This window comes from Pelodiscus sinensis, chromosome 27 (genome assembly GCF_052426305.1).
Source record: "Pelodiscus sinensis isolate ZL-2025 chromosome 27, ASM5242630v1, whole genome shotgun sequence".
Taxonomy (NCBI): domain Eukaryota; kingdom Metazoa; phylum Chordata; order Testudines; family Trionychidae; genus Pelodiscus; species Pelodiscus sinensis.
This window is the reverse complement of record NC_143078.1, coordinates 1,401,968-1,423,608: the sequence shown is the minus strand read 5'-3', so window position 1 is coordinate 1,423,608 and position 21,641 is coordinate 1,401,968. Positions and strand designations below refer to the sequence as shown.

At 47.9% G+C, this 21,641-nt stretch overlaps 2 protein-coding genes across 3 annotated transcripts in view; one reads left to right on the top strand and one right to left on the bottom strand.

The window, feature by feature from the left end:
* The window catches only part of SYT6 (synaptotagmin 6), a 107,356-nt gene extending 95,198 nt beyond the window's left edge, over positions 1-12,158 (bottom strand). For both annotated transcript variants that reach the window (XM_075910402.2, XM_089773720.1), the window contains exon 1: positions 11,890-12,158. The gene's annotated coding sequence lies outside the window, so the exon portion shown is untranslated. The remainder of the gene's footprint in view (positions 1-11,889) is intronic.
* Positions 12,159-12,319: 161 nt separating this feature from the next.
* The window catches only part of LOC142820905 (uncharacterized), a 67,600-nt gene continuing 58,278 nt past the window's right edge, over positions 12,320-21,641 (top strand). The window contains exon 1 of the mRNA XM_089773571.1: positions 12,320-12,417. Within this exon, the coding sequence (XP_089629697.1) occupies positions 12,412-12,417 (6 nt within the window). The 5' untranslated portion in view covers positions 12,320-12,411. The remainder of the gene's footprint in view (positions 12,418-21,641) is intronic.

Genomic DNA, 21,641 nt, shown 5'->3' with positions numbered 1-21,641 from the left:
GCAACCCCACCCAGTTTGGTATCATCTGCAAACTTAATAAGCGTACATTACAAGGTCAGTATTCTTGCGCAAATACTCGCAGCCAGTCTAGACACAGCCTGACTGCTTGTGCTCAGCTGTATAGATGCTTCCCCATCCCATCACTGTGATGCCATAGCCCTGTGGGAATTCCAGTGAAAAACTAACATTTTCCCATCCACCAGTACCTTAACGAACCTCGCCACTGCCTGAAGTCACATAAGCCAATTTGGACCCACACGTTTAACCTTCGACAAAGCTACTTCAATCCTTGTTGAAAGCCAAACGGAGTGCACAAGAAGTTACAAATAAGCACTTAGTAAAAGACCTCCCCTGGCTTCAACCTCCAACAAAACTCATGGGCAACTTATGGCACATCTGCTCCAGCCACAGCAGATGCGGATACTTGCTGCACATATGGAAAAGACTCCCTAGTGCCCAGAGCAGACCATGGAACACATAACTACTCGGTGCCTGCTTCACAGATAGAAAGGAGGCATCGCAGCAGTACACTCTGCTACTCCAGACACAATGATCTTGCGTCACATCTGAATGTAAAATTGTCATTGTTGTTGTTCTCCATTTACATCAGCCAGACAAAGAAGAATCCCAACAAACTAGCTGCCTTTGTTCCAGCTTCCCAAGGCCTAGGATGCGGGATCGGGGCACTAGCATTTTCCCTTGATTTCCTTTGCTTTGTCCTCATGCCAGCAGCTCCCTTTCTGTGCATGACACCTGCAGAGAAGGAAGTTAACCTCCTGCTTTCAGGGCTTGCAAGCAGCCAGAGTGCGCCCGAAACCACTGGCTCATTGCTGCCTAAGGCTTGCTCTGTGCCACATTTCCCTGAAGAAGAGCAATTCTCTCCAAGCCCTCAGTCATTGGCTGGAGTGTGCGGCTGGTTTAGCATCTCCTGGCTGTGGACCCACTTGGTCAACAGGGAAATTAATATCAACAATGAAAGATGAGAGCAGAGCTGGCACAGACACCAGCGTCCAGACTGCCCCGCTGTGCCCCCAAACAGCTGATCGGCACAGTGCGGTGGCCATTTTGATGTAAAGGAAGCGGCGATTATTTAAATCGCTGCTTCATTTCCCTATGTCTAGTAAACTCATCTACATGGCTCTGTTGACGGAGCCATGTAGTCTAGACATACCCTGCCGGTGGAGCTAACTCCGGTCATCTGAAGAAGTGGGTTGTACCCACAAAAGCACATGATCCCATCTACATGTTTTGCTAGTCTATAAAGTGCTATCAGACCTTTTGCTGTTTTTCTCCTGTGGAGCTGGAATGCCACCAGAGAGCACACCTAACGGGTGTTCCTCCTTTCCTGTTCAGCCAGCTGAGAACACCAGGACATTCCGATGTGGGCTGCTGTCCCCAGTCGGTGGTGTGAGAGGGAGCAGCTGCACATTGTCCTTCACATGGCACTGCTGTGCTCAGATCTGTAGGGCAGCAGGCAGGCCTGATTCTGCTGTCCATTGTACTGGTGCATAGGCAGCGAGTTAACTTACAGGGGCCAAGGTGCTCAGAGTCGGGGGCTCGGTCCCGCAATGCTAACTGCAATACAGCCTGAGTGAGACTGTGATGAATTGAGAAGCTGGGAGCAACACAGCCTTTGCAGCAGGAGTTTGTTTATAAAAAGACGCAGGGTGATTAAGGTAACAAAAGACTTGTTATTAAAGTGAACTAAGGATCACCTGAGGATCCCAAAAGCATTGTCTGGAACTCCAGTGAAAGGATAAAAAAACAAAAGGTGAGCTAGCAGGGGAGTTTTGCTGCATAGCTGAGAGGCAGAGTTCCAGGGGAGCTAGATACACTTGACATTCTATAAGCTTCTTTAAAAGCAAAAGCAACTGATTAAAAAAAAATAAACCTCCAGAAAGGATAAGCTCTAGGAGTATAAAGAGAATGCCAGGAGAAGTCTATCAGCAGAGTGAGGGCTATCCTGTTTCTTGTACCCAATGCAGCATGTATGATTACCTGCCTTATGGGCTGGTGGCGCATGCTGCATTCAGTGCAAAGCGCTCCTGGCTCTCAGGGACCGGGGGCTTTTGGAACCAGGGTGGTTGAACTGGAAGAACTAAGAGAGGCAGAGAGGTACACAGCTGAGCAGTTCCACCTGCAGTCAGACAGCCTCTGTGCTGTTGAGGAGGGTGAAAGGCTCAGGGAAGGAGAACTTCCAATCGGAACAGAAGGAAATAATCCCATAGTTGGGACCTTCCTTTCAGATGATGCCGTGGTATCCTCTCGCATTAAGGATTCCTCTCCGGGGAGGGAACTCCCATTGTTAGGAAGAGAGAAGTGTTAAATATGGGGGATTGGATCATTAGAAACATAGACAGCTGGGTTTGTGATGACCAAGAGAACTCCATGGTGACTTGCCTGTCTGATGCAAGGGTTGAAGATCTCTTGAGATATCTAGATAGATGTATGTGTAGTACTGGGGAGGAGCCAAATATGTGGGCACAAATCAGAGAATAAAAGAACTGGAAGGGATCTTAAGAGGTCATCAAGTGCAGTCCCCTGCCCTCCCAGCAGGACCAACCACCTGATCCTCCCTGACAGATGTTTATCCAACCTTGTAGGGAAGCTTGGACAGCCCTCCCATGACCAAAACAACGCCTGCATTGTCGGGCCTTGTCCCGGCCCTGTCCAAAGCAAATCCTAGGCCTGTCTCAAGTCTGGTGCATATAAGTATGCAGATAAAGTGGCGGAAGCTTTGAGAGGCAGGAATGCCTGCACAACCATGCAGAAACTGTCTAGCACTGTGAGACCAGGCCACAAAGACCAGAAACAACCTGGTATTAACATGTCCTTTTTTTGACAAGCTGAAAATTTCAGAGACAGCTATATAACCTGTTAATTAAGTGCTTTTGACACACCCTAAGCAGCAGAATGTACCCTAAATATTGGCATAGTAGGTATCTTACATGATATGTAGTTGATTGGTAGATATTACTAGAACAACCAGGCCGAGTATAAATACCAGCTGCAGCAGTGCCAGGTGTCCCGACGCGTGGGAATCAAAGGGTACGTCTTGACTACATGCCTCTGGCGACAGAGGCATGTAGATTAGACTACCCAGCATAGGAAAATGAAGCGGCGATTTAAATAATCATCCCAGGAGGCATATCGGGGTGGTCGACAAATGCCTTTGATGTTGACCGTGGAGCATCCAGATTACCGCGCTGTCCTGCCAAACAGCTGATTGGCTCAGCGCAGCAGCCATTTACATTTAAATGAAGTGGCAATTATTTAAATCGTCACTTCATTTTCCTATGCCGGGTAGCCTAATCTACATGCCTCTGTCGCCAGAGGCATGTCGTCTAGACGTTCCCAAAGGGACCACGATCTCCTGCCTAGTACTGTAGGTAGCATATGGGTGAAGTGTAAGTAAAGTAGGCTTAATTATTGTACTATAATAATCTTCTATTAATTGCTTTTGCATTACTTTGAGCTGAATTAATTGATTTAGAACGTATAGTATTTAAGGTTTAAATTGAATAGTAATTGTTTTTAAGGCTTGTAAAATTTAAACAACTATGTTAATTGCTTACAGCTTGCAATAAATATAAGTAAGTGGTTAAGTCTCTATGGAGGGTCCTGGTTTCCCTTGGATCTAAAAATTGAACCACACGACAAACCTGTTCTTAAATATCTCCAATAATGGAGATTCCACAACCTCCTCAGGCAATTTATTCCAGTGGTTCACCACCCTGACAGGAAGTTTTTCCTAATGTCCAACCTAAACCTCCTTTGCTGCAGTTGAAGCCCATTGCTTCTCGTCCATGAAGTTCCATCTCCACATAGGTCTCTGCTGTGTCAGCAAAGAGTTAGATTTAGGGCTCGTCTACACTACAAACTTGCCACTGCAGTAATTATTATGGCTACTGAACATCCCCGCCTTCCCTCTCACTGCATAGTCTACACATCATCTGTGGCTATTTTCAGCATCTGCAGCTGTCCCATTGTGCCAGGTTCTGCTGCCTATAATCAGAGCTCAAGAGACTGTAATTTTTTAGTTGAAGTCAATTACAAAGCAACAGCAAAGAAAGCTGAGCGCCCTGGCTTCACTGGCCTCTGACTGAAACACAGACTTTTATGATTCTAATACGCTCTATAAATTAAACATTATAATGGAGAGGCCAAAACACCCTGCATGGAGAGGAGTGCATTGGGAAGAAGGTAAATTGAGCCCCCCTTAATTCCAGCTGTGTCATCTGTTGAGCTAGTTTTTACAATGGAAACTATTATCTGCCTGTTCTATCAGCCTAGTACAATATACTGTACACACAATGCAGTCGTATATTAGCCAAATATCTCCAGACCGTGCTGGAAAGGAGTGCTTCTTAGACCGTGCCACTATAGTGTATTTCCATACTGGATCCTGGAACCCCAAGCAAGCACACCGCTGAACCAGATTTCTATACATTCTAAACAAAAGTCCACCTATGCAAAGTTCTCATCCTCATCCAGAGATTCAAGAGTCAGGGAGCCAGATATATGATGAACTATCAGCAGGAAAAGCTTCAGGGCTGGCCCTTGTGACCCTACATCATGTGGATCTAATTGGTGTCGTACTCATACATACCTATATACATCGTATCCATATTACATACATGTATTAATTCTCTGGGAGTGTCCCTAAGGCTCAATGATAAAACTACATTCCTCCATCAACGTCTCAGGGCTAACATTCCCAGGCCTACCGTAAGTGACTGGACACAACTGGAAAACAAAATCTGTCCAGTCATACAAGGAACTGTGCAGACCAATGGACAGATGGGGCATAAATGTATAAGTGGCACACTAAGGTGACCATATAACTGTGCTTATCCAATGGGGTCATCTTCAATCTGAGCATTATTTGGGGTTGGTCCTGCTTTGGGCAGGGGCTGGACTTGATGACCTCCTGAGGCCTCTTCCAGCCCTGTGATTCTATGATTCATTATGCTTTTCCAGCACAATGGGTAAACATCCTCCCCATAAAAGAACAAAAGGAGGGAGAATGAAGCAGGAAGAGGACCTGAAACATAAGCCCTTGTATCTGAGGCCTGGGCTAAAGTAGCAGGCAAAACTTTACTGCTATAAAGGAAATGTAAGTTGTGAGCAAAAAGGTCACCCTGCTCACAGACACTGGCAAGAAGTGGGCTGATATTGCAGAAACACAGATTCCTAAGAAATGCTAGGCACAAACACGCATTCCAGAAGGGTGGTACCAGAATACCCCACACCAAGAATGATACAAAAGCATTTCCCAAATATAACAGCAATGCACTGACCCCTCCTAAAGATAAAGTCAGGACTTCGGTGTGATGGATAGAGATGTACAAGGTGATGGGTGATAACCTGCTATATCAGAGAGTGTTAACTAACCATGTCAGAGGGGCAGTACATAACTTGCTTGTACTGACATATGAAATGGAGTCTCAGAGGGAGTGTCTTTGGGATGGAACGTCCCATCACTGACTGAGTTGAGCCCTTTGTTACAGGCATACACATAATAATGGTCCAGTAGTCTGCAGGCTACTAGTACATGCTTACTCAACAATACACCTTCATACCTTAACAGATCTTGTGAGCATTGGGCGAGGTGACCAGATGTCCAGTTTTTGACAGCACCACCACCTGGGCTGTTAAAAGTCTGGTCAGCGGCGCTGCAGGGCTAACGCAGGCTAGTCCTCCCTACCTCTCCTGGCACTGCCCTACACCCAGGAAGCAGCCAGGTCTGGCTCCTAGGCAGGCACACACTGCCTATGTCCCGAGTACTGGCTCTGTACTTCCATTGGTCAGGAACCAGCCAATGGGAGTTGGGAAGGGAGGGGTGATGCTGTGAGCAAAGGCAGCACAGGGAGCCCCCTAATGCCCCCAACCCCACCACATGTCCCAGACCTGCTGACTGATTCTGGGGTGCACTGTGGAGCCAGGACAGGCAGGGAGCCTGCCTTAGACTCACTGCCCCTTTGACTAGGAGCCACCTGAACTAAGTCAGCACACCAACCCTGAGCCCCAACCCTCTGCCCCAGCTCTGGCCCCTCCCAAACTGCACCCCAAACACCTTATCCCCAGCCCCATCCCAGAGTCCACACTCCTAGCCCAGAGCCCTCACCCTCTCCTGCACCCCAACTCCCTTCCACAGTCTGAAGCCCCCTCCTGCAACTTGAACTTCTGCAACCCAGAGCCTACTCCCACAGTTAGAGCCCTCACCCCCTTCTAGACACCCCCACCCACATGTCCCAGCCCAGTGAAAGTGAATGAGGGTGTGGGAGAGGGAGCCATCCAGGGAAGGGGAATGTAGTGAGCAGGGGGTGGAGCCTTGGGGAAGGGGCAAGCAGGGGTGTGGCCAAGGCATTCGCCTTTGTCCTATGAGTTGGCAATCCTGCATTGGGCGATTTACTTGAGGTCTGCTGGCAGAGCTGGGCCAGCACACACACTGATGATAGATATTCCACTTTGTATGGAACGGTCTCACTCTGGTCCCCAAGGGGAGGAAGTCAATATGATCAAAGAGGCCTTTTCCACCTCTGAAGTCTGGTGCTGTCAGCACTCTATGCTCCCCCTCAGAATGGTGGCTGATAGCAACTCTCACTGCTCCTGCTCCTGCTCCTTCAGTTTCAGTACAAACAATGAGAAGTTCTGTGGCACCTTACAGACTAACAGATTTATTGGAGCATAAGCTTTCGTGGGCAAAGTCCCACTTGGTCAGATGCATGTGGTGGAAATTCCAGAGGCAGGTATAAATATACAGGCACATGAAAAGAAGGGAGTACCAATCAAGAGAAAGGCCAGAGATAACGAGGTCAATTCAATCAGGGAGGATGTTCACATCTCCACGTCAGCTGCTAGAAGTGGGCCACATCCTGCCTGCCTGAGTTGACCTCGTTATCTCTGGCCTTCCTCTTGATTGGTACTCCTTTCTGTTCATGTGCCTGTATATTTACACCTGCCTCTGGAATTTCCACCACATGCATCTGACCAAGTGGGACTTTGCCCACGAAAGCTTATGCTCCAATAAATCTGTTAGTCTATAACAGCGGCTCCCAAACTGTTTGGAATCACGCCCCCTTTTTGATTTTTGAGAAACCCTCACGCCCCCCCTCCCCAAAAAATAGCAGCAAAACTTGGGGTGGGATTGATGGGGTGTGTGTGGCTGAGTCGCCTCACGCCCCCCCGGGGGGCACACCTCCCAGTTTGGAAACCCATGGTCTATAAGGTGCCATCGGACTTCTCTTTGTTTATGCAGATTCAAACTAACACGGCTACCCCTCTGATACTTCAATTTCAGTAAAATCTCAGTAGCTCCAGTGGAAGGCACCGTTATTACTCTTCTTATCTCCTTCAATAAGCATCAATGTGAAGTTCCTCAGAGAGGCGGGAGAAGAGTGAGTCATGGGTAAGAGTGAAACTGGAATGTTCTATAATTTTTTAGCATTTGAATGTGGCCTTTTATGGCCCCCAAGTTTAAAAACTGACATGAAATAGCCAATATAATGAAAATACAAAAGCAGTCACTTCATGCAATGTGGCAAGTATATCAGCACTTAAGCATTCCTACCAGGCCAATAACTAAATAATATTCATTTCTGTCTAGTACCCTGGGATTTCCTGTTTGGCTTTCTTTTCAATTAAGCAATAAATCTCAAGTCTGATGAGCTGCTAGAAACCATCCATTTAAATAATTTTAATATTCTGCCTGTCTCCTATCCATATCTGCTGATTACTAACACTAATTCAAGAATTAAAACCACAATATAATAAGGGACAGGTGAGTGACTAGCTAATGGATACAGAGAATGCCTCCTTCTGTAGTTCATTTCACAACAAAGCCTCTTTAATTCAGTGTAAATAGCAGTTGATTCATTTTAGTTGTCTGTTATCCTGAAGCTCAACTGCTGCTAGTGTTCATATAGCTGAGACATGCTGATGTAATCAATCAGTAACAGGGGAGCCTGTGCAGGTCCCTCCCTGGGCAAGGTGTGAGGATGTGGCCCCCCCACTCATGGAAGCGGCATGACACCTAGCAGCTGATGTGGAGGTGTGAACTCCAAGAGGGGAGAAACTGCTTCTGTAGTTGGCCATTCATAGTCTTTGTTTAATCCTAAATTGATAGTGTCAAGTTTGCAAATGAATTGTAGATCTGCAGTTTCTCTTTGAAGTCTGTTTTTTTTTGTTGCAGGATGGCTACTTTTAAATCTACTAGTGTGTGTCCAGGAAGACTGAAGTGTTCTCCCACAGGTTTTTGTGTGTTACCATTCCTGATGTCTGATTTGTGTCCATTTTGGCCAATGTTTATGGCAGAGGGGCATTGCTGGCACATGATGGCGTATATTACATTGGTGAATGAGCAAATCAGGTGGCTTACATGAAAAAAAAGCAGAGGGATGAGAAGAGAGACAAGAGGCAACTAAGCTGTGTTCTTGTGCATACCACTCAGTGTGCAGTGACAGTCAAAAAATCAAACAGAATGTTAGGAACCATTAAAAAGGGATATAGAATAAGGGTATGTCTACACTAGCCCCCTAGTTTGAACTAGGGAGGCTAATGTAGGCATTCGAAGTTGCAAATGAAGCCTGGGATTTAAATATCCCGGGCTTTATTTGCATCTTCCTGTCCGGGTGCCATTTTTAAATCCCCTTAGTCCGAACTAACTGCCCGTGGCTACACACGGCAGTCAAACGTTAACTCGAACTAAGTCCTTAGTTCGAGTTAATTGTTACACCTCGTGTAATGTACAGATATGGATGCCTCATCTCAAAAAAGATATATTGGCATTGGAAAAGGTTCAGAAAAGGGCAACAAAAACTATTAGGGTGTTTGGAATGGGTCCCATATGAAGAGAGATTAAAAAGACTTGGACTTTTCATCTTAGGAAAGAGGAGACTAAGGAGGGATGTGATAGAGGTCTATAAAACCATGACTGGTGTAGAAAAAGTGAATAAGGAAAAGTTATTTACTTATTTCCACAATATAAGAACTACAGGTCAGCAAATGAAATTAATAGGTAGCAGGTTTAAAACAAGCAAACAAACAAACAGAGATTTTTCTTCACTCAGCACATAATTAACCTGTGGAACTCCTTGCCAGAGGTTGTTGTGAAGACTTGTTCTTTAACAGGGTTCAAGAAAGAGCTAGATAAATTCATGGAGTTTTGGTCCATCAATGGCTATTAGCCAGGATGGGTAGGAATGGTGTCCCTAGCCTCCATTTGTCTGGAAATGGGTGACAGGAGAGGGATCACGTGAGGATTACCTGTTGTGTTCCCTCCCTCTGGGGTATTTAGTATTGTTCACTGTTGGTAGACAGGATACTGGACTAGATGGACCTTTGGTCTGACCAGTACGGCCGTTCTTATGCTCACTTCCACAATCCCAGGGGTATTTCTGTTTTCACTTTTGTTGATATTTTGGTTTATGAGAGTTGTGAGGTGCTTATAATGTGTCATAGTGAGGCACTATAAATATTTTCCATGCTAAGAGGGGATCAGCAGTTTTGCTGCGGGGGAGAATCTATAGGAGGAAGAAAGTTTAGAATAGATGCTCATTCAAAAATAAAGAAAAAAGCAGTTCTCCTGCCCTGCGATGGCTCCCAATGTCACACAGTAAAAACACCTCTTTCCTGCAGCTTTAGCTCTGTACAACACTTAGCAAATATCCAGTACCTAGGTTTAATAAATGTTCTATTCCAACAAAGGCTGCACAGTCAGCTCCAGAGAACATCCAGAATGAATTGGGAAGCCATTCTTCCACACATGTAGTGACAGACATAAAACTTCAAATATTGGAAACCAATTTTGTCCAAAATGTATTAGCCGTTTTCCTCCCCAGAGCAAGCACAGAGCTTCTCGGCCCCCTGCCTACTAAGTTATTGAGGTCCCTGGACTCTTTACATTATTCAGTCATCAATATTCTCTTTGACAGGGCAGAGATTTTTCTCTCATATAAATTCCCTGTTTCAGAGCTGGGTGAAATATTAATGAGAGAGGCTTTGCTGCCTTCATGTTTTCTAACAGCAAATTGTTTAAATTTTCTGAAAACAATTTCAAAGTTTCTAAAACTTCCCGTGGGATGAGGAAGGCAGCTAATTTCCAATTATCACTGTTACTCCCATCCTGTGTCTTGAATATTCATGGAGTTTCTATATTTCTTCAGATTAACAAACATTCTTTTGCTTTCATTTAAAGGTCCATACGCTAGTAATGTTATAAAATGCCCAAAGGCCACAAAGGCCTGGTCTACACTAGGGAGTTATTTTGAAATAACCCCGCTTATTTTAAAATAATAAGCAGAGCATCCACACTACCGAGACCATTAATTTGAAATAAGGGGCTGGTTATTTCAAAATCTGTACTCCTGCTTTCCTCGGGGAATAATGCTTATTTCAAAATACTTCAGGGGGTAGCTGTGTTAGTTTGTTACATAAAAAAACAACAAATGGTCTGGTAGCACTTTATACTCATGTAGATGGTATAATGAGCTTTTGTGGGCATAGCCCACAATGACCCCAGTCATCTGAAGAAGTGGGCTGTGCCCACAAAAGCTCATGATACCATCTACATGTTGTGTTAGTCTATAAAGTGCTACCAGACCATTTGTTGTTTTTTTCAAAATAGTTATTCCGGGAGTTATTATTTCAAATGTATCAGAGGGGTAGACGTGTTATTCTGAATCTGCAAAAGCGGCGAGGAGTCCTGTGGCACCTTATAGACTAACCGAAGTGTTGGAGGATAAGCTTTCGTGGGCAAAGACCCACTTGTTAACATGCATCTGACAAAGAGGGTCTTTGCCCACAAAAGCTTAGGCTCCAACACTCTGGTTAGTCTATAAGGTGCCACAGGACTCCTTGCCGTTATTTCAAGTGTAGTTATTTTGAAATAATTTCCTAGTGTAAACATGCCCAAAGACATAAATCACTGTGCAAACCAGAGAAAAAACCTGGACACAATCAATAGCGCTGACTTTCACAGTCGCTTTGGCCTGCATTCTGAGGAGAAAAACCAAAGAGCAAGACATTGTATAGAAGGTTAAGAGCATGGAGGATTTATCAAAGTGGCAGCGTGCGGGGAGGAAGGCTGGCATGAAAGCTGACAAGAAGGCAGATCAGTGCTCTGGCAAAAGGTTGTTTACGATTGGAATGAGAGCACGGCCTATACTGTCATTTACACAGTCCAGAGAAGCAGTGGTGCTAGCCAGGCTGGATAGCAGACAAGAGCTAGCCTGATTTTCCAGGCATGTTAGTGGATTTGATCCTGAATCCAATTTTACTTCCTCCATCCCCAGTGATGTTCCTTTCCAGGGGAAGGTCCCCTCCAGTGTCAGAATTGTGTATTTTAATTACACAATTTTGTCCTGCTGCACAATTTTGTACTTTGTGCTGCTCATTTATTAGAGAACATCCCTTTCTCAACTGACAACAAAAAGAAAAATATTGCAGCCCAAGAACCTGTGTTTGCTCAGGGAGCTCTCATAACCAGACATCAAGTGTCAGGATCTTGGTCTTCAACTAACATTGCAAACGAGGCAGGTCTGGGGAACTCCTCTCCTCTCCTTACCAGAGGTCGATGCTCCAGGGGGCATCAGAAGAAAGTTACAGTGACAGGAAGAATCGCTGCTGCATTATCCATTTAGAAAGGCCGACAACGGGAAGAGCCCTCTGACTAGTTACAGCCGCTGGGCTGAATGGACTGCCGTTAGAGGGCTTCCCTTTCACCCTCTCCCCCGGCTCTTGTTAGGCCGACAGCGAGCAAACGACCAGAAGTCCAAAGTGCAGACAAGGGCCTGTTTATTGGGTCCCCCTCTGAGGCCACCGAGCCAGGCGTCCCATTCGCCCCTCCTCCACAGGCACCGTTATCCTGAAATGCGCCCCTACACTTACGGCCGCGTTGTGTTTCGGGGGTTGTCGGGCCGTCCACTTGCGCCCCTCGGGGAAGGCGTGAGAACGCGCTCGGGCAGGGGCAGGGGCAGGCTTTCTCTGGGCTGGCCCCATTTTACCTCCCGCCAGCCCCAGCCCTGGTGCCCCCAAGGCCTGGAGGCGGGTTTGGGGTCGGCCGGGCTGCATGGGCCAGGGGTACGGCGAGGGCCGTTGGGTCCCGCGCGCGGCGCGGCTCCCAGGGCAGGCGGGAACCGGACCTCGCCCCGCCCAAAACTGCCCCAGGGCCTGAGGAACGGGGCAGGGCCAGTGGGAAACCAGGACCTGAGACTGACAGTCCCCAGGGCCAATGGGAGGAGCCAACACTCCAGGGCAGCCTGACTGACAGGGCAGGCAGGCCAATGAGGGCGTCAGGAGCCCAGGGCCCGCCCCCGTGTGCACGGCGCTGGCTGAGGCGGCGCAGGGCCAAGCTAAGGGGCGAGCCGGGCCGGAGGCGGAGGGGCCGGAGGAGCTGCCCAGGGAGCTGGGATGGAGGTGGGTGTGGAGCAGCTGGGCAGTGCTGGGGGAGGGGCCAGCCAAGGGGTCACAGTGGGGGGCAGTGCTGGGGGAGGGGCCCTGCCAAGGGGTCGCAGTGGGGGGGCGCAGTGCTGGGGGAGGGGCCCTGCCAAGGGGTCGCAGTGGGGGGGCGCAGTGCTGGGGGAGGGGCCCTGCCAAGGGGTCGCAGTGGGGAGGGGCAGTGCAGGGGGAGGGGCCCTGCCAAGGGGTCGCAGTGGGGGGGCAGTGCAGGGGGAGGGGCCCTGCCAAGGGGTCGCAGTGGGGAGCAGTCAGGGGGAAGGGCTCTGCCAAGGGGTCGCAGTGGGGGGGGCAGTGCTGGGGGAGGGGCCCTGCCCCAGAGCCTGAGTGTCTGCCCTGCGGCCTCCCTGCTCCAGAGCCGGGCTGGGGCAAAGTGCTGGGGGGCGCCACTGGCCTGAGTGTCCCTGACGAGATTGGGGTGCAGGCCCCGGGCCCAGCCGTGCCGGGGTTACCAGGACTCTGCCCCAGGGCGGGGGCAGGGGAGCCCTCGAGGGCAGGTGGGCTCTGGGCAACGGGAGCGGGACGCAGTTGCTCTCCCCAGCCAGTGCATCGGGGGGGTGTCTGGGCCGGGGAGTTCCCCCCACAGCGGGACCATGCCCCACTTACTCCTGTTCAGAGGGAATTATAAGAAGGTGGACAAGTGCTGAGCACAGAAAAGGCATTTGTGAGGTTAGGGGCAACAGTGTAAGCTGGTGTCACCTGATTTCACCTCTTGCTCAGCCAGCCTGCCCTCCGGATCGGATCAGAAAGCCCTGGCAATCTTCAGAAAGGCCAGCTCCTCATCCTCTCTTGAGTCCATTGTTCTCTAAAGCTGTTGAGAGACAGAGCGTGAGGCTGGGTCATTCATGCCCCACTCCAGAGCAGGCAGGAAAGGGCTCTGCTCTGCTGTGTGAGTATGAGGCACTTGGAAACTTGAACTCTGACTCCTAAGTGGGACTTTCCAATCTGAGCCCTCCAGGACCTGGAGCCAAACAGCACTGAAGAAGGGAAAGTGTCTCCCCCCAGCACACTCAGCACCCTGGGAGACAGGGCAATGAGGGAGTTCAGTTTCACAGTCATTAAATAGCCCCACGATTTACAGAATCAGTGCCAGGTCATGCTGATTTCATACAAACACCAGCAGTCCAGCAACATACACCACTGAGAGGTGGCACAATTCTCTGGAAAGGGAGGCAATGCAGACAGTTCCATGAGTCTGCAGCATAGGAGCTGCAAGGGAGAGAGATACTCCCTAGAGCAGTCAGGGGAGGCAATGGAGTGGTGAATGTTCAGCCCTTGAACATCAGGCCTTATTTATGGGATTCCACAGGGATTTAAGGCCTTTCTTTAGGCACCTGGATTTGAAAACGCAGGCATCCGTGGGGAAATAGCCAGCGTCTCTGAAATCTGGGCGTCTTCTGCTACACCATATAGGACTCTTTCTGGCTAAGCAAGAAGAAAGGAACTAAGGGCATTACATCACACTGTAATTATCTGACCCATTGATGTTCATATTGTATCGTCATGTATTGCTAAAAGCTCGCTAGGGAGTTCGGAACAAATCTCCTTGGCAATACACACCTAGTTAACTACATAGTCTTAGCGCAAGCCGAGGGCAAGTGCAAGTGCTTCACCCTGTACCTGTGCCCTATGTGCTGTCTTTTCACTGAGGAGAAGCCAGAGCACTGACCACCCTCCTGTGCACTGTACCTAGCCAGACACAAGCAGGAGCTATCTGGTATTTCTAGGAACTTGGGTCACGTGATCTCCCTTTAGCCATTAATATTGGGAGCTGCAAGGTATATGAAATGGCTACATGGAAACAGCTGGGTTCTGAAATTAGGCTGATGCCATCAGATTTCTTCTGTCTTGCTAGTGACTAATGCCTGTATTCACATGGACCCTGGGAGGAGTGTCTGGCCCTGTAGCAATAACAGCAGTGCCTGAGAGTGATCTGTGCATGTACACACACAGCAGGGAGCTACACCAGGTGCTCTCACAGCTAAGGAGATGAGTGACAGTCCGGGATGGAGCCATTGCTGCTCCTCTAAAGTCATCACAATAAAAAGTTATTTCTGTGCTGGGAGGGAACTGCTTGATTTGAACAGCAGCACTGCAGTTGTGCACTGTCACACACAAACAGCCTGGAGTGGAGTTATTTTGCACCCAGAAATTTGTTTTCTGGAGCTTCTGTCAATGGAAACAACAGGAGCCTCTCTAACAAGCAAAGCCTTTGTGCTCCTTAAAGCCCTTAGCAGAGCCATGATGCAGAGATTCTGTAGACAGCACCATTCCCCCTGGATGATAGATGCTTCCTCATGTTCCTGGAAGCAGTATTGACAGTACAGACACGGGGGCTATGTCTACACTGGCATGATTTTTCGGAAAAGCACATCTAGATTGGTAGGATGCTTTTCCGCAAAAGCACTTTTTGCGGAAAAGCGTCCGTGGCCAATCTAGACGCGGTTTTCCGCAAAAAAGCCCCGATTGCCATTTTCGCGATCGGGGTTTTTTTTGCGGAAAACACTACTGTGCTGTTTACACTGGCCCTTTTGCGCAGTAGTCTTTCGGAAAAAGACTTTTGCCCAAACGGGAGCAGCATAGTATTTCTGGAAAAGCACTGATGATCTTACATGAGATCGTCAATGCTTTTCCGGAAATTCAAGCGGCCAGTGTAGACAGCTGGCAATGATTTTGCAGAAAAACTTGCCAGTCTAGACACAGCCATGAGGTTTCACTCCAAGAGCAGCAAGGTAGGAAGTGGCAAGTTGTGTTTCTCTAACTGGGTTTGTATCTCAGACAAGCTTTGCACCATATTGCTTGGAGATATTTTAATGGCATTAAATCAAAACTGCTGGGCTTTGTCTGAGGAATGTGGACTGTAGCCCTGGGATGAGCGCTCTATTCAGAGAGCTCGGCAGGCAGCTTTCAGTGCTTATTATTTGCTTAGCACCAGGAGTAAACTGAGCACTGTGCAATACACAACATAGAGAGGACCAAGTCCAAAGAGCTTCCAAAGTGTCAGAGACTGAGGATTTCCCAGTGACAACAGTGGGGAGGTCCGCAGCTCAGCCATCTGTGTGGGGAATCATAGAATATGGCCTCTGCAGCAGACACAAAAGGAGACAGAAGAGGGATATTATTCCCATACCCCTATTCCCCTCACCTTCCCAGTGTCCCTTTGGCCTTGGTATTTCAGCGTCCAGCACCTTGCTCTGAATTTGCTACATATGGAATTTAATCTGAAAGCCTCATTTTTAACCAACTGCAAGCAATACCCTCAGCAAGGTGAGCATCGGTTAGAGAGCCAGCGGGAACAGGGGGTGCCCCAATTTCCACAGCTAGTCCATGGCTGTGGCGATTTAGAGGCTGGGGAACACAGGGTGGTGAGCTTGAGTCCTGCCCACCCTTGGAGCAGCCAGCCACCCAACACCAGTTTTCCCAGGGATGCAGCAGCCTCTAGTTTTAGGAAGGCAGGATAAAGGGATGTTGTGAATGTAGGGAGGTGGGATGGGTTCTTCAGTGGCCTAGTATTGTAATTGGGGCCTGGAAGGTGATAATTGAAGAGGCAGAGGATCTCAGCCTCAAGTAACACCAGCACTGCCATATCTAGCAAGCACTACCTGCTCTGAATGATCAGTTCATGTCTCTGTAATCAATATACTCATCCCAGAATGAACTGGGGTAATAAATTTCAGGGATTTTTGTTAAACATCCCAAAGGTTATGGGAAAAGGAAAAAGACAGAATGGATGGATGGTAGCCAAGTGGGGGTAACTAACTAGACTGTGTAATATCACTGCAGAGACATCCAGCTACTATGGTGATGGGTGCAGGACAAGAACTCAGACAGAAAGATCCAGCTACTCAGGACCTTTCATGCCTTTGCATACAAAGCCCGAGCTCTATTCAAGCCCCAGAAATCAGTCAGTCAAGCAGGTTCACCAGGGGTTAATATTATAGTGCATTAAAATCACTATAAAAGTTAACAATGAAAGTTAATTGTCAGGTTAGCAAAACATTATGGTGAAGAAAGAGCACCTCATATACGGAGGTATTTCAATAGGGAGAGTTGCACTGAACTGATCAAGGTGCTAAGAGAGGAGTGTATTCAGAACTATTGACTGTCAGCAAGAGTCCTATGCATCTAAGGACAGAAATTAAAGGTGGAAAAGGCCTTTCGGATCATTGCTTCCTGAGTCCTGTTCAGCAGGCCCTAGAGAGCTTTTGTTAGTGAGAACAGCAGGGCTTTTGCCTCTTCCTCTGGTGACTGTGCCAAAGCTCAAGCCCAAGCGCCTTCCCTTGGGAGCACTGATGAAAATGTTCAGCAGGAGTGAGGAAAGCATAGCTATAGGAGCAGGAGAGGATTCTGTTCAGTAGGAGCAGCATGTTGGGCTTGCTGAAGCTCCCTTCTGGCCCCAATGGCCAGACCCTGTGAGAACCCAGTCATTTTCCAGGCTCTCTCCTTGCTATACGTAAACACCAGCGAGTTTGGTAGGAAACACAGCTCTCTGGTTTTTTAAACTTCCTCTGAAGCCATTCAAGCCTCTTGCAAGACTACTTCCCCCAAGTGCAGGAATCTGACCAAGCACTCTTCTCTTCAGTCAGCATCAGGTTTCCATTAGATGGAGTTTTCCTCCTCTGCCATTCTAAAGCAAAGGTACACATTTCTAATCCTTTTAAAAACCTCTGTGCTTTATTGAACTCAGGCTTTTCAATAATGAATGAAAAGAAAATCCTTTCATGGCTAATAAAGCAAGACTGGCAAAAAACTTTTTGACTGGAGCATCCGACTGTGAACAGAATCAATGCAACTGTAACGAGCCTCTCGGTCCAGCATTGATCGGCGAGACTGCAGAACTAACACTCGGAGGATATCACACTCCGGAGTAACTGCTATTTTTAATTCCAGATGCAGTTTTTAGACGGTTCCCAATGCTATAATCAGAAGCAAACCTCCAGGGAGAAATCAGAGTGTACAGGTTTGAGTGGCTGCAAGACGTGGCGAGGGTCACTAGCGATTTATTTTATGAAAGAGGGGATGCTAAATAAAAGCGCTGCTGCTTCACGTGCAGCCAAGGACACCTGGGGCATCCCAGCTTGCTGAGGTCAGGAGTTCTGAGCTGGCCATAGTAGTCCCAAAATAGCACCACTGCCACTTGCTCCCTGTCCCCCTGCATTTACCTGTGGAGTTTGGAAAGCCTCTTCTCACATGCTATTGCCAGCAGATTGGGCTGTATTGCTCAGGAGAGCCCTGGGAGGATCAGCCACAGAAATGGTCAATAGAGTTAGTGCTAACTGAATGAGGCTTTGTGCCAGGGGACCCTCATGTTAACTATGCAGCAGGACTTTCTGTGCAGCCTTAGGGATGAGGCCTGTTTGCCAGAGCTCAGCTGCCTCAGGGATTCTGCGTAGACTGCTTCTTGCACCCCACCCACCCAAAAGGTGGCTCACACCTTCTCTCTGTTCCCCATGGTCACTGGATGCCTGCCTTGCAGGACATCGCAGCCAGAGTCCTTTGAGGCTGAAAGGAAGCTGCTGGTGGCTCACATCAGCCTGCACCCAGCACTCCTGGGAAATGCACCCACTGAGCCAGGACACACTCATGAAATGTCAGCACCTCTAGCGACGAGTCAGACCCCAGGCCTGTACAAGCGTGAGGCAGGCCTCTCGCTGTAGGGAAAGCCACAGCCCTTCCCCTGCCCCACGCACCTCAGTCAGGCCCAGGGCCCTGACAGCAGCCATTGCAATGGCAGAGTCTGTGCTGAGCTGGCCCAATCTGGGGTTGGCTGCCTCAGCCCCACCTACTGAATGACCCAGCACAAATGGGCTAAGAAAAGTCACCATTACCCTGATTAGCAGTAGGAGGAGACCCGCTCCCCGTGAGACTCCAGCCTTCCCCACTCAAAAGCAGGCCCTAGCACATCCCTGAGGCAGCCCCCTTTCAAGGTATTCCTCAGCCTCACCAAGCAAGGTTGCTAGGTGCCCGGTATTCACCCGGACAGTCCAGTATTTTCACCTCCTGTCCGGTAAAAAAATCCAGAGAATACCAGACACCTCAAATGTCCTAAACTGTCCGGTATTTTCTGAATTTTTCCCTGGCCAGCAAGCGAAAATGCCGGGCACCTGGCAACCCTACAAACACTCAGCGTCCAGCCTCCCCCCCAACACTCCCATCCCCTATGCTTACCTGATTCCCCAAGGCTGCCAGCACAAAATGGCTGCTGGCCAAAAGACCTAGGGGAAGCAATGCTTTCCTCTGTTCCTATCCCTGCACTTAAAGGGGACATGCTGTTTTAATGCTGTTTTATTTAAATGTTAGTTTTTTGGCTTAATAAGTCCTTGGAGTCCTTTTTTTTTCTTGCTCAACAACTTTGGTCTCCCCCCCTTTTTTTCCCCTTCAACAGAATTTTTCCCCGGTGTTTTTGTGTGTGTGTATGGGGGGGGGGGGGGTCGGTATTTTTGTTTCAACCATCTGGCAACCCTTTGGGCCTGGCCTCCCAAAGTCACTCACGTCATGTTTCAAAACCAACAGTCCTGCAATCAAGCTGCTGCCCCAGGCAGCCAAGTAAGGCTCCTATCCCCAGCTCAGAGAGCAGCCTCTGTCTGAGCCTAGATGCATAAAGGCCATCTCTGGCACAGGAAACTGACTGTCCTGGATAGCGAGCACCTCTCCCAGCCTGCCCTGGACCCTCTGTGCTGCAGTAAGCTCCTGAGACTCAGCAGGCTGCAGCACGGTTCCTCCCTTGGCCTGGGCACTGACCCTCAGTCTGCTACCTTTTCTGGAAACAAGGCTCCTCAGCAGCCAGCCCTAGGACCAGCACTGACCCTCCGAGACACCTTCCTTTTCCAGAACTCCCAACTCATCTGATGAAACAAAAGACAGGACGATGTAGCACTTTAAAGACTAACAAGATGGTTTATTAGGTGATGAGCTTTCGTGGGCCAGACCCACTTCCTCAGATCAAATAGTGGAAGAAAATAGTCACAACCATATATACCAAAGGATACAATTAAAAAATATATCTGATTGTGACAATTTTCTTCCACTATTTGATCTGAGGAAGTGGGTCTGGCCCACGAAAGCTCATCACCTAATAAACCATCTTGTTAGTCTTTAAAGTGCTACATCGTCCTGTATTTTGTTTCAGCTACACCAGACTAACACAGCTACATCTCTATTATCTGATGAAGTGGGTTTTACACACAAAAGCTTATGCTCTAATAAATCTGTTAATCTCTAAGGTACCACAGGACTCCTCATTTTTTTGCAGATACAGACTAACACGGCTCCTCTTCTACTACTTTCTACTGAGAAAAGCCGTTTCCATCCACACTGCACCAGGGGAGCGGTACCCAGCACTGCCCCTAGTTCCAGAGATGCACTGATGGGCACATGTTGACAGCTTCTAAATGAACAGTAACCACTCAGAAAAAGTCATGTGCGGTATGGTGAACAGTGCAGAGGCATCTAGCCCTGCTCAAGGTGCAACAACTGCAGTCACAAAAGCAAACATAAAGTGGGGCTATATATGAAATGGGGTGGGGAAGGACCCTGAAAACCCAGCCATGCCCATCTATAAATCAATAGCTTCCCCCTCATCCAGGGCACTATGTACAGCTCTGGTCACCCAGGAACAGTAAACATAGGAGAGGATTTGAAGATGTAACAAGAATAATTTTCCACCTGGGAAAAAATCTGCATGGGACAGGGATTCAAACATTTTGGATAGTTCAGAGAAAGGAGAAAGAGTGCCAGGAGCGGCAAGCAACATAATGAGTGACAGAGAGAGGGTAAATCACCTGGCTCCTGCTTATCATCTCTGCTAATACAGAGGCAAGCTCATTGGAATTAAAAAGCAGCTGATTTAAAACTGAGATAAGAGACCTTTCTACATTTATATGCTGTGAAATAATTAGCACTCTGAACTCATCAAGGCAAACAGCTTGTAGAATTGAAAAAACCATCAGTCACCAACAACATGGACAACAAAGGCTATTAAAACCCATCACATGACGCTTCCGTGATTCTCTTCTATTGACAACAGATCACAGGCACTTCTCTAACGATGAAGCAGCTCAGGATCTGGGAAGCTGTTTCCTCGGGCTATTTCTAGCACTTCTACTGTGCTTGGAGCAAATTTACTTTACATTCCAGCATGTTTCTGAGAGTGAAAAGCATTTCCACACTGCAAGTTTTGATGAGTGGTTTGTGATGTACATCTCTCTCTGGAGCTATCAGTTCCCATGGTCATGAGACTCCAGCCTTCCCCACTCAAAAGCAGGCCCTAGCACATCAGACTGGGATTACAAAAAGGAAGGTTGAAAGTCCCTTATTTCAAAAGTTAATTTTTTTTTTGCAGCATTGGAGAAAGGGAATATATGGATCTGTTGTAACAATCCAGTAACATGGCCTGATTGCCTGTTTAAACAGGCAGTCCCAACATTCAGTTACAAGTCAAGAGCCACTGAAGCCTTCCAAATACTAACACAACAGAACTGCAGCTGAATGTCCCTGCCCAGGTTACCAAACTGAAGCCCTGTGTGCCTCAGGCCCTTGAAGAAACCTCTTACCAACTTTTGCTCTAGCTCTTTGCAGTCAGTTGGTTTTATTGCTCTCATCTGAGTTCTAACACTTTTTACACTTTTTTCTTACATCCTGTTTTACAGTCTTCTGACCATATGTCTACGTGTCAGTATACCCACTACGGAACTGCAGCCACCTTTGGGCTGAAACATGGTGGCTATTTAAGCAATGTATCGGACTAGTACATATACACACGTTTAGGACAGGAAATGAAGAATCCACATCTTAGTTATTGAGACTTAAATTACCTGCGTAGGTGTAGGATCCAAGTTCCTTCATTTCTGTCAACAGATGCCCAGGAGAAATAGTCAGTGTTTCAGGACAGGCACCAATCTTTAACTAAGGTGTGTTTGGAGCCAATACCTCTGTGGCCAGCTTGTCTAGAGGCTTTCATAGACTCATAAACTTTAAGGTCAGAAGGGACCATTATGATCATCTAGTTTGACCCCCTGCACAGTGCAGGCCACAGAATCTCACCCACCCCTCCTAGAATAATCCTCTCACCTATATCTCAGATATTGAAGCCTTCAAATACTTTGAAGACCCCAAGATGCAGAGAATCCTCCAGCTGTGATCTGTACCCCATGCTACAGAGGAAGGCGAAAAACCTCCAGGGCCTT